The sequence below is a fragment of the Zonotrichia albicollis genome, chromosome 3 (assembly GCF_047830755.1).
Source record: "Zonotrichia albicollis isolate bZonAlb1 chromosome 3, bZonAlb1.hap1, whole genome shotgun sequence".
In the NCBI taxonomy this organism is placed as follows: Eukaryota; Metazoa; Chordata; class Aves; order Passeriformes; family Passerellidae; genus Zonotrichia; species Zonotrichia albicollis.
Window position 1 is genome coordinate 33383921 of NC_133821.1, and position 13370 is coordinate 33397290.

General features: G+C 38.8%; 1 protein-coding gene across 1 annotated transcript in view; it reads right to left on the reverse strand.

Annotated features, from left to right (window-relative positions):
• Nucleotides 1–855: 855 nt before the first annotated feature.
• PPP2R5A (protein phosphatase 2 regulatory subunit B'alpha) overlaps nt 856–13370 on the reverse strand; it is a 41700-nt gene continuing 29185 nt past the window's right edge. Inside the window, exons 5-13 of the mRNA XM_074537112.1 lie at nt 12822–12952; nt 12559–12618; nt 11248–11356; nt 8882–8935; nt 5763–5813; nt 4934–5053; nt 4718–4845; nt 2561–2662; nt 856–2066 (exon numbers count right to left, since the gene is read on the reverse strand). Of these exons, the coding sequence (XP_074393213.1) occupies nt 1934–2066; nt 2561–2662; nt 4718–4845; nt 4934–5053; nt 5763–5813; nt 8882–8935; nt 11248–11356; nt 12559–12618; nt 12822–12952 (888 nt within the window). The 3' untranslated portion in view covers nt 856–1933. The remainder of the gene's footprint in view (nt 2067–2560; nt 2663–4717; nt 4846–4933; nt 5054–5762; nt 5814–8881; nt 8936–11247; nt 11357–12558; nt 12619–12821; nt 12953–13370) is intronic.

The window sequence follows — 13370 nt, forward strand, 5'->3', positions numbered from 1 at the left end:
TTTACAAAAAACAAACAACAAGAAATTAGAAACAATTGGAACCAGTTTTGATGGATCCTACTGTGTTTTTTCTTCTGTTTTTGCTAATGAGGTCAGAGAAGGTAAGCTGGAAGACCATGTAGCTGCAGCTGTGGGGTGAGCAGAAAGCATAGTTAAATAAAGGAGAAACTCCTTTTTGCAGTATGCACTATTTTTTCCCCTAAATAAACTCCCACAGCAGTCCACTTCAGTCACTACATCTCAGCTGTCAAGATGTTTTGTTTTATAAGGAAATGTTACAAGAGCAGACCAGTGATGCCAGCCAAGAAACCTTTCTTTTACATACCTATTTATAGGAGCAATCCTGACAGCAAGTGTTGCACAATTTGGAAGGCTATCTTGCAGCTCCTCTGTTGTTTTTTTCTATTACTTAATAAGCCTGATGTCCCTATTTGTAACTTTGGGAAAAACTTGTCACAATTACAAATGGCAGTGATTCATTCCTTGAACCCCTGCAAGGTGTTTGGTTCCCCAACGTTTCTGTCAGCTATTTTCATTTAGGCTCTGGGACAGCTGAACAAAGTTTGTCACACACTGGGAACTTTATTTTTCTAAAGGCAAAAAGGCACTGAAGCACTAAAGCAAGGTGAGCTGTGCTGGTGTGACTGTCCAGTCCCCTGCCCTCTGTGCAACAACTGCTTAGACACAAAAATGAAGCATCAAGTGCAATACAGCTGGCTCCACGGGTGGAGCAGGGACTTCCCCACTTCTGGCACTCAGTGAAAAGCCACACTGGACAGTTAAAAAGTTGTTTATAACAGCCATTCTAATTCTCCTGGTCTTCAGAAACACAAAGATGTGAGGTACAGCACTAAATACAAACATAAAGACTTTATTGAATGCTGCTCAATTCCCCAAAGATCTTTCATTACAAAATTTTTCCACACAACTGCAGTTTAAGAGATTGGAATGGTACTCTGATAAAAGATGTGAAAAAATACTTGATCAAGTAAACAGACAAGACTTCTATTGTCAACTTTCCACCTTTAAAAAACACTGCATTTTCTTTAAAGAAAACAAGGAGTAATTTCTTGACAGTCTTCCCTCCTTACTTAAAAAAAAAAATACTAATGCCAATTTTGGTCTCATTCTTCAGTCCATGAGATGCTAATCCCACTGCAGAAACACCCAAGATGAATCTCTCTTGGAGACTGCAGCTCTCTGGAGGGTCCTTGGCTGATGAGGAGCATCATTGATGGGCTCTCCAGAGGAAGCTCCATCCTCAGCTGTAGCAGGAGGAAATCCCTAACTAGCCCAGGACCCCAGAGGCAGCAGCAATGGGGCAGAGGCCCTGGCCACCCCAACCTTTTGCAGCTGATTCTCTCCCTGCCTTCTTTCTGACATGAGCATTGTGTAAATCTGACTCTGAATCCAATCAGAATTCAAGGACAGCTCTGTATCTGAGTTCTCTCAGAGCTGTCAGGGGCATGTACTGAGTATCTCAGGTTACTGGGAACGTACCTTGGTTTTATTTGAGAAAATACAGCACAACTAGAAGCCTTTTCTATCATCTTAACCAAAGTATGCAGCAATGTGAAAAGCACATATAAAACAAGGAAAAATGTGTACGTAGCAAACTATACCACCTATGTGCAACACAATCAAAAATTCAAGTCATAATTCTCACCACTCCCGTAATTATTTCACTCATTAAGGATGAAAACTCAGTTCTATGAAACATTGGAAGTGACAGTATATCAATAATTAGACAAATTTACAATATGTTGTGGTAATGACATCACTTAATTGCTGTATTTAAACTCAAATCTTTACATTTGCCAGAGAAAAAAGTTGGCTGTTTCCATTATACTGATGAGGTTTCTTTTGCAAATCCTTATATATTTCAAAAGGGTACAAAAAAAGAATGTCTGCCGAGTAGAGGTGGTCATTTCTTTTATTTGGCACTTGTGTTGTGTGCATTGAGCACGGTGTGAGTGCTGTTCTGCTTTTCTGCCATCGCCTTCTTAAGCTTTAACTCCTCCAACCTTCTCCACAACTCTTCACGTTCCAATTCTTTCTTTTTCTCTCTGAAGAAAGAAAAGAGTGAAAGATCAATTTCAGATGTGTTTTAAGCACAATCTGGAGACACAGTGCCTTTAAAGTATTAGTAGATGCAAGTCACAGTTAAGTTTTTCTCCAAAGCCATTTTTAGAGGCAATTACAGTTTCCTCAGTTAAAAAGAGAGGACAGCAAATAAGTAATGGTGAGTGGTGAAACTGTACCTTTGCTCCAGCAAATGCAGACAATTGCTGTAGGGTGGCTTTGCACAGCTGGCTGCTGCTTTAAGGAGGTTTTTTATCACATGCATGCAAATTCAGGGACTGAGCATCTTTGTGAGGGAGGAGCAGAGCTGCAGGAGGGGAGCTGGGGCCCTCCTGTCCCTCGCTGGGCTCAGCTCCCCCAGGGCACTGCCTCACTCAGGGGACAGCCAGCAGCAAACAGCTCCAGCACAGAGCACAGCAACAGCCACAGTGACAGCCTGGACACGCTCACCACTGGGGGCTGGGGAGAGGCTCAGTACCTTTGCCTTTCTGCTTTGTATGAGCTCGTGAGCTCATCAAAGAGCTTGCCATTCATTTCCATCAGGGTTTTCAGCACGTTGTACACCAGTGCCACAATGGTTCTGCAACACAAGGAGCACAGCCATGAGATCTACTAAGTGATAAAAACAAGCATTTGATTTCTCTTTTGGATTCCAAGCTTCTTATTCAATATACTGCTGTAAGGTCAGGGAGTTTCTGAAACAAAATCCTCTCCATTTTATTAATTTACAGAGGAAATTATAGTATAGTTAAACATTTTTTGAAATGGCTATTTAATCTTAAATGCCTGACTTCTGTAATTGCACAGGATATAATTATTCATGCTGTGGCCATTAAAGCCATTCAATTATGTGATCCTTTAATAAACCGAGTTTTAACAACAACTCTAACATTTGAGCAATGAAATATGAGAGTCTAGAAAAAGAAAACTTCTGGCTTGTAGCTTCAAGAAGGCAGCAGATAAACCACAGGCTTAGTGTGGTTTAGCACACAAAGCTCTCCTAGCAGTGTTTCTGGGCAGCAGGAGTCCTGCTAGAGAACGAGAATCAAGAACATCAGACAATGGATTTGGGTACCTCAGTTTCCTTAAGAAGCTTGAGCAACACTGGCTGTGTGTTACATGGCTGCCTGTATTCCTGCACTATCCTTCTTCTTGTGTAAGTATTCACATTTCAATAAACCATCTTAAATGTTATCTCCTTTAAACCTACTCATCTTTATACAAAGAAATAAAAAACCAATACAATTAAACATTAAAATGCCTGTCATTAAGCTTAACCACTAAGCAAAAAGCAGGTAAACTGCCTTTTCTGTTTTCTCCCTCACTAGCAGTTCCCACTGACTGCAAAGCTGCAGCCCTGTGACCTTGAAAGAGGAGTCAAAAACCCCCAAGGAAATAACCAAAGAGCCAGGTTTGCCTTTTCAGTGCACTCTGTCCATCGTGGTGGCACTAGGAAATCTCCCAGCTGTTCTTGAGAACCTTGTGCTCATTCCATTCAAAATGCACAGCATCCTTTGCCTGTTTATACACTTATTTTTTAAATTTGATTTTTTTATACCCTGGCTTTCATGTGGTTTGAGGTCAAAAGCTTGTTTAAAGTTTTGGTTTTCTGAGAGGAAAAGTTGGATTTTGAGCAAGGAGTCCCTATCAGACAACCAGATGGATAAAAGTATGTTTTGCTGCCCTCCAAAACAGATTAGAATCAAAGGATTATACTTTCTTCCCCAAACTTCCTTGTCTCAAGTAGGCAATTATCCTGTGTCTTCCACTTCCTTCATAAAGGGCAACTTCTGCCTGCAGAGAAGAAAGAGGGACATCCTCCAAACTTGTTGAGGTCCCATATACACTGATGCTCCAAGGACTATTCCCCAGGTTTACATTCAGTCTCAGCTGCTGTGTTTGCAGCTAGACACAGCATCTAGATAAACCCAGAATAATTGCAAAGCCTCCAAAGGCTTAAAACAGGACTTGTGTTTTACTGCAGGGCTGTGGGGGGCTCCTGCTCACCCTGGCTTTTGCCTGTAGAAACTTTATATTCTGCACACTACCTTGCAGCTTAATTCAGGGTGCTGGCACCAGCAAGCTTTGCTTTGCCGTATTTCAGTACCATTACTGCTTCTTTCAAACACAGAAATACCAATATTTAACTTTATATCTCATTTCTCATCCTACCATCCTTCACAAGGGTTGCTATTCTCTGATAGGATCTTTTCCTCTTCTTATCTCACTGATCAGCAATAAACATTTGTGAAGACACAGAGAGCTTTATTCATCTGAAGTATTAAAGGACAGCAAAGCACAAACAGAAGCAACCCTTGGAAATGGTTCTGGCCTAAGTAGCATTAATTTGCATTTTGAACTAACACAAAGGATCAGATGTGATTACAGTATAAAGATCATCATCCAATTTCCTCACACTTTTTCAGTAAATTTCAGGTCTCCATCGTAACAGTGAAGAACAGTGAAAAAACAACACAGCTGAAAGTGACACTTGATTTAATACCCAGAATGTCCACCCCAATGGATTTCATCTCATTTAAGTAAAAATGAAGTCACATTTACAAGCTCCCAGTCCAAACCTGAAACAGGGGACAATTTATTTATGGTGCTACAGATAAAGTGAAAAGTTACATACGGATTCCAGTGTTCTTTGGAGATCTTGTACAAACTGCCAAACATAATTGGTAGAATTTTATCAATGTTCTCCTCAATCAGGCTAAGAATATATTCATTATTCCAGAAGTACAAAGCTCTTTCTGCAACCTGAAACACAAAGTTAAGGGTTCATAACAACCATAAAATGAGTTACCATGAGGTTTGCTTGGGGTTTTTATACTTTTTTTTTATTTACCTGAAAATGTGAACTTGACACACTCTTGGATATTTGCTTAAATAAAGGCTCTTCTATTTTTTTGAATTGTGTTGGTTCTATAACATCTAAGATTTCTTCAATTTCACCTAAAAACATTACCTGTTAGTTTAGAAAGGAAAAAAAGGATGAGAATGTTTTATACCACCATTGTAAACAGAAGCAAACAAAATACAGTTTATACATTAGTCATGAACCCTGCAAAGAGCACTGTTTGTCATTACAAGGCATTTGGACATTCACAGGGGTTTTTTGCAGCCTAAAAGAAATCAATCACTCTCAGCTAACAGGTTACAGCTCTCCTCTTGGACTTCCTTTGTGTAAATACTGAATACTTCACCAAACTGCTTCTGCAGAAAATGGGATTTTACAGTTACAAAATAAAAAAAAAATTAGGACATCTTATTTCAAGAATGGATGCAGAGATTATCAGAGATCACCAAAGTAGCTTTTAAAGTGATAAGCAGTTAATTCCCATATAAAATTGTAACCAGCAGAACTCTGGGTAGCTGGCACAGAAAAATTTATCATCACTTGCAGAAAAAGAGACAACAGTGTTCAGGGACCCACTTTTAAAGAGTTTTTGGGGATGGAATCTGGTGGGATAAATCAAACTCCTGGTTTTCAAACTCATTTTAACTACATAGAAGACACCAGACTGTGTCACATGACAAAGGTGAGTGCCTCAAGAAGCTTCAAGAACTGCAAGTTTTCTGCAAGATCTCTTGAAGAGCACAGCAGAGAGGTTTGTGAATGTGCCCCACGAGATTTTACATCACAGCAGACACCAGAAATGAGACACAAAACCAACCTCTTTCTGACTGCATGTTTTTGGCCAAAATTTGAGCAATCCTCTGATTACCTATATGAAAAACACAAACATGTTAAAGCAGAACAAGTTTCTACTACATACTAGATAAGGAAAAAAAAAGTACTGGTTTGCTTTTCCTTATTCAGAGGTTCAATGAAAACTGAATAAACATCATTGAAATGTTTGTCTTGTTTAGGTTATCAGAATAGCTCAGATTATCAGGATAGCCCCCTATTGCTTTGTGTGCCTGTGATTATCCATTCACACTCTGCCCCACCCCAGTACTCACACGAATTGACAGGATGCTGATCACATCAAAGCATCACAAAGTGAAGTTAAACTCCCTGTAGCCAAATCTCACAGAATATTTTTTTTTGTCTTCTACTCATCCATACTTTGGGGAGCACCTGCCTTGGCATCAAAGGTTTGAAGCCTGAGAGGAAACAATAAATGCTGACAGGGCTCTAGAGAGGAGCCATGGCCTCCAACTCTTCCTTTCCTCTGCCACAATTTGACATGTTAGACTGGAAACTCAAGTAAGAAAGATGTGAACTTACAGAGAAAATGTATTCTAGTAGCTACATTTGAAACTACCTTACACAAGACTGGAAAAACAAAACCTTTGGGAAAATTAATTGGAAAGTACAGCCCCCAAGAGGAATGGAGGGAATACAGCAAAGAAAGGCTGGAGGCATTTTTCCTAGAAATAAACATCTCACATGGCATCTAAATTACAAAATTAATTATGGCTTTAAAAAAAAAAAGACAAAAAAAAGCTGCAACTGTATTCCAGAAGCAGAAACATTCTTAGAGCCTTATAAACTTTCATTCTGAAGAAAGGACTTCTAATTTTTATGATACAACAGCACCTAACTGATCATATCCAAAGGGAAAACTTACTCAATTATTTAAATACCTTCCATATTTACTTTTTGTCATGTTGATTTTTTTCCTTCAGTTTTCCAGCTGGATGCTTTATTAACAACTACATGGACCATCAAAAGTGGCTTTCCAGAGAAATAAGTTAAGACTAAAGTGCACTGTCCAGCACAAATTACTGCAAGAATTTTTAAATATATTTTGCTAGACAAGAGACCCATATTCCCAACTTGATAAAGAAATAACCTGTTCTGAGTGTAACAGTGCACACCTCAACAAGACACCTATTCCTTGCTCCTCCTTGGAGTGTCAGGTTCCAGCCCGACTGTGTCTTTATATTAAAAAGCTGATACCTGCACATTCATGTTCATGGATTGCTGCTTTCACTACACAAGGTCAATATTCTTCCCTGAGCTGCAGGATTCCCATGAATTGGGTTACAAGTGTAGGCACCTGCTGGAAAACTGAACTCATGCACCAGGACTGCACATTTAGCCTGATTTCCTCCATGTAAAGGCCATTGCACTCAGCAGGGTTAGGTAACAAACTCCTCTTGTCAGCTCTGCAAACATCAGGACTGACCTGAGGCAGACTACCATGGCTACAAGAGCCTGGATTGAATGTCCTCCAAACTGACCCTGAGTGACAATCCCTGCCAGAAAAATAACAGTAAGGTATGTGTGAAGACAGCCTTCTGATGGAGTTCTTAAAATATTACTTGACCTAAAGCCAAGAAAAATTTCCAATGCTATCTCATCAGTTGACCCAAATTTTAACATTTACTTTTCAAGCATTTCAGAAAGTTTCTTAAAGCTTCGATTCTTATCTTACTAACTTTAATTCCTTTATAAAACAACTTTTACTACACACCAGAGTTACAACCAAGGCAGTGAATCTGCAGTGAGTTCTTGTGTCTTCTCCAGCCTGAAGTCACCTTTAACTGATTGAGAAGCAGCCACAATTGCATAGACCATGGTCCAGATGAGGCTCAGAACTGCTTTGTGGCACTGCTCCAAAGCCCTGCCAAGTTTGGGCTTGGGTCCTGCCCCAACTTCTGTGAATTTGTGTCAGGAAGTTCTGACCTTGTCACGTTGTCACCTCACTCAATCTTGCAGGTTTTTATGTAACACTCCACGTTCTCTGCTCACATGTCAGCTTTGACTGTCAAAATGCCTGGGCTGTTTCCTCACTTGGCTTAAGGAATACAGGTTACACAATTCCCTTCTCCTCTCCCTGTCTCACAAAATAAACTAACTGACCAGTGTGGCTGGGAACATTGCAGCACAGGGGGAGAAAGATGCTTCAAGCACACAAGGCAAATCCATAGACACGAATAACTGGTCAGCTGAAATGGCTGTGCAGAAAACAAGCATCCTGAAAGGGCACTCAGTCAAGATCAATTATTTGATCTTATTTTCCCAAAGCTGTTTATCTTTTCTTTTTTTGGGTTTTTTTTTTTTTTAACAGAAGAAAATTTAGGTCTTGCATAGGGTCTTCATTTTTCTGTCACAGAAGAGGTGAAGTATGTAAATACCAACACAGCCCTGATGGAGATATTCCTGATTGTCCAACTAAAAGCAGTTTCTTTTACAGCTGGCCCGACATCAGTTGTGTCCTCAGGAGCTGCTGCAGTGCCCTGAGCCCCTGCTCTCCATGGCTCTGCCAAAGCTGAGCACAAACCCTTTCCAGCTGAGCTGTCAATGTGCCACAGGAGGCTCACTCTGGCAAAAGGCACAGATGCCTCAAGCACCTGAGTTTGGCTGCCAAGAGGCACCCCAGGAACTGAAGAGGATGGACAGAAACACCACATTTGGAATTTCAGAGTTCTTTCTGTCTAAATGAAGTGCTGTTATTCTTTTCAACCTTTATTTTGGGATTGTTTATTCCCTAAAATATTTCAACTTTATGCATGGGCTAAGCAGAAGCAATCTGTACCAAAACCATTGAAATTTTAGTTTTTATGAGGAGCGAATACAGTCATGACATGCTTTCTAATTTGGAGTAGTCTGGTTGATACCAGAAGCTCAAACTTGTAGTTAAATCTGTGCTCTATCTTGGCTCTATCTTTCAAACTCAGAATGTTCTTAACTATTCTAGATTTCATTTCCAGCCCCCCAAAAAATTCCTACCTCTCCATGTTTAATCAGGATAACACAGCACTGCTGCACAATTCAACAGGTTACACTGCAATATTTAATTGAAATTAAAAATAGAAAGACATCCAACTGAAAAACACTTACAGGCTCTGTTAAAGTTGTGTCTTTTTCCAGGAACTGTACAACACAATAGGCAAGCTGGAATGTAAGTCATATGGTTATTTAGTTTAAGCAGACACTGTTTGGACATTGCAGCACTACTAAATATCACAACTTCTAATGGAAGCACTTCAGATCATGGGGGGAACCCAACCCAAGACACCCCTACACAGCCTGTTCATATTAGTCCAAACTAAACAAAACAGCAATTAAAGCAGCAAGATATACAGGCCTGCTCGATCTTAAAAAAACTTCCTGCATACCAAAAATCATCTTTTCTTTTCAACCTAGAAAATTATTTTTAAGCTTGGCAGATATTTCCCTAACTCAGATCCCATATCCAAACAGATTTTTCTTAACATCAACTCCTGTGTTAACAATACAAAGCTATCACTTTCAAACATCTATTTTGGGGTAAAAAAGGCCACACTTCCAGTAAAAGCCAAGCTGTGACACAGGTTTGACTGAGCACACATTGCTCAGGTGACATCGAGAGCACACAGCATTCAGTGGTAAATTACAAGTGAAAGAATCTGAGCATATTCCAAGGCCACAGGAGATGAGGCAGCTGCTGCCCAGCTGAGTGTCCTGTCCCAGTGCAGCAATGGCCAACAAGTGCCCGGGGAAAGGGGGAAGGAGTGGGAATTAGCATGTGATTAAGGCACCAGCAGTGCTCTCCCAGCCTCTCCTGCTTTTGTTGGGGCCTGCCCAGGCCAAGGATATTTAGTGTTATATAATCACTTAGAGTTTAGTTACTGAGCACACAGTTGAGTAAGTAAACCACCATCCCATGCAGAAACCATACAATAATGCTATTGCTGAACTAGTTACAATCTTCCTTAGATTCCATTAAGACTGATTTTTAAAAGTCACAGTATTTCACAATATAGAGCAGAGACAAAAATTATGCAATAGGCATTACATTTCAATACTCAGGATGCTTGGATTTAAGCAGCACCTTTCTTTTTTTTATTGTGCCAAAGCAGATAATTACAATGCTGTAATTGCAACAGGTCTAATTTCTTTCTTTTGCCCTTAGGCTACTGATGCATTTGTATAGACTCAAAAAATAATAAATGTCACACATTAATCTCCCAAATCCCATTATATGTGTACATTCAGTGCAGTAATGCTCTACTGCTCAAAGACACAAAGACCCAAGCTTAGCTCATCTTCAAGGCTTTAACTTTTAAGGGTAGGCTCTACTTCACTCAGCACCAAAGCAACCAGGCCACTTGGGATTGCAGAGCAGATTTAGCACTGGCTCAGCCCTTTGGGATAAAATGAAACACACTGTGCTGTGTGTGCACCTGGCACCAGAGTTTTATGAAGGGACAGTTTTCCTGGTCAGCAGGAAAAATGTGACTTTCAGGTACAGCTGAATTAACAGGGCCATTTCAGTACCATGAGCTGAATTGAATGTATCCCAGAAAAAGGGGGAGCTTGCTGCACTGATCTGCCAGTGAGAACACCTTTGGGAGGTTTCATGGAAGAGCAAGGCAATAAACAACAAAGATAAGTGATTTGCTTAATTTAAAACTTCATATGAGAATTAGGAATTGAGTGAGCTCTTCACTTGATCCTGTTTATAGGCTATACAGTCACAATGATTTCACTTTAATTAGAAACTCATTTCCTTGTGCCTTCAGACTGTATGGAGCTCTATTAGTGAGCTAAGTTAAAAATCAAGTTTTAATTAGCCACAGCAGAATTCCTTCCAAATTTGCATCAACCATATTCAATACTTGTAGTGCCATATGTCTGGAGAGGATACAGATTATTCCTCAAATGAAATGCTGAATGTCTGTCGCAAGTCTGAGAACCCAAGTCAGCTGAAGAACTGCAGCATTCTGACAGCGTGTCATGGATCTACATAATTCCTGCCTGAGCCACAGAGCTGCTGTGCACTTCTGCTATTTATAAATGGCAACAACATTCTCCCTCCCAGCCCATCACTGGTGCAGCTTTAGAAAGAAAAAAACAATTCTGAAATAAATACCTGGCCATACCCAAGGTTCCTTTACACATAGCATTTAAGTTACAGAAAGAAATGACAACAGCACAAGGCCCGGGGATTAAATGAAGCTTAAAGTGTGACAAGACTACAAGCAGAAAAGCTCCAACTTCAGTTGATACATCTTTGACTCACTGGTACATTCTTTCACTTGTAATACATGCCAAATGTTATCTCAAAATTAACATTTAGATATAAGATCTGGAAGACTTTTTCTAAAAGTGACTGAATTTGCAAATATTTTGGAATATTGATATTATAACACATAGTGCTTTAAATTTCATTTCAAATGTAAATACAAAAACCCCACCACTCTTAAAAATAGGCAAAAGCTTACCTGTGCATGAAACAAAGCTAATCCCTTTGCAGTATGCATGGGAATCAGAACTTTCATAAGGAACTGTTTGTGTTCTGCTTTCAGTGGCAGTGCAAAACCATTGATAATACTGAAAACATGAATAAGCAGGATTTATTTTTATTAAAAAAATAATTTTTTTCCTACCAAGTCAAGAATTTCTGTAAGTTCAACTGAAACTCCATTCCTGATTCAGTTTTTAAACCCGATTATTTTGAAGCCATAAAATACCTCAACATGTGCACAACCTTTGAAATGCTGCTATAATGAGAGTTTAGACTCTTGGTAAGGAATACCAGAGAACCATACTAGAAGCTAAATAATACCCATTAGATGAGCTGAAGTATTTTCATCATCCATTAAATAAAATCATCTACAGTAAGTCCTGCTGTCTAATTGCAAAGCTTAGACAGATGTATCAGGAAGCTGATCATGTCACCCACCATCACTAGCAACATGCAGAGAAAAAAGACTATGCAATTTTAATAGTGCACTTAAAGCACTTGTTTTGAGATTGTTGAATAATCTTTGCCTTCAAAAATAAAGTTTAAAAGTTGTCTCTGATTCAGTCCTCTTATATTTAAGAGTTGATGAGCTATAGACAAGAAAAAAGTCCTTCAGGAAAAGGTTAGTTTCTATTGCCCCTTACATTTTAGGTAAATCTGAGAAAATAATGGGATCCCTATCACTTGATTTTTCATGAAAATTTATTTCACAATAGCTTCACCATATTTATATTTTTAGTTAGACCAATAATACAATTTTCTACTGTGAAATGCGTGACAGTTTTGGAAAGGCAGTAAAAAAACTACCAGAGAAAAACCTCAAAGTCAAATTGAAGTTAGTGAAATGACATTCAAAAAAAAGGTAACTAAAAAACCCCTAGCACTTACAAGGCTTTCCTGAACAGAACTGAAGGAAAACCAGCGTGCTGAAGATTAAAACATTTCATTCAGCATGAGGGCAAAAGCCAACACTCATTTTCTGAATCAAAGAGCAAGTCACCCATCAGGCAGAAGATAAGCAAGAGTAGATAGGTCTGACAAACAAGGACCCTTGAGAAGCATTTTTTGCCTGTCAACTTTAAAACTTGCACTGAAAAAAGAGTAATTTATTCTGAGTCCTAATTTGATATTCATGTGGTAACCCAGACAGCATTAGATTATCAGTAACTGCACTTCATCACTCGTTACTGTAATAATTCTCTTCCTCCCTCTCCATTCCCAAAGCACAAAAGCTGAAGCAAACATTCACAATAATGTTTTATATTTTTCTGTGTGAAATCAAACTTACCTTCCTAATATCTCAAGGAGTTCAGCAACACCATTGAAGTGCTCTGTTTCATATATAAACCTGTTACCAACAAAGACAACCATCAAGATTTGCCACAGAGGCTCAGAGATTCCAAAGAAAACTTTTACTAAGCTTCAAATACTTGAAAGCAAGATCACAGACCAAACACAGGTCTTTCATTTCAAGAATAAATCACTGCAGACCCAGACTGTGAACGCAAGATAAAATATTCCTCAACCTAGTCACACACATACACAGCATACCTGAGGAAAATGTTGTTTATCTGTTTCCTGATGAATGCTCTTAAACCAAGGAATTTTCCATAAATTCTATGGAGAACTGTCTTTAGAAAATCACGTTCTCGTGGGTCTTCACTGTCAAAGAGCTCCAACAACTTTAAAAATGAAATAGAAATGTATTACTTTTGAAAGACTTAAGATTTTGTTTTGAATTTTATCTTTTGTTTTGAATTTTCCCTTTAATTTGCAAGTTTACATTAGGAAAAAAATAGAATCAGTTTAACTGGACTTTTTTTTATATGTCAATAGTAGATTTTCAAAATTACATTTTTAATGAAGTTGGTTTTTTTTCTAATAAAATCATCAACTTCAATTCTTTCCTGCGTACAACAGACACTGAAGTCATTCCAGTAACTGTTATACTATCAAAATGAAAATGCAATTGCAAACATGAGATTATCAAACTGTAGGTAAGTGGTTTACACTTGTTATTTAAGAAACCAGAATTAATCAAATCCATGTCCTATATTTACAATTTCATAATTAAAGTCCTTTACTGCTTATCTCAAAACT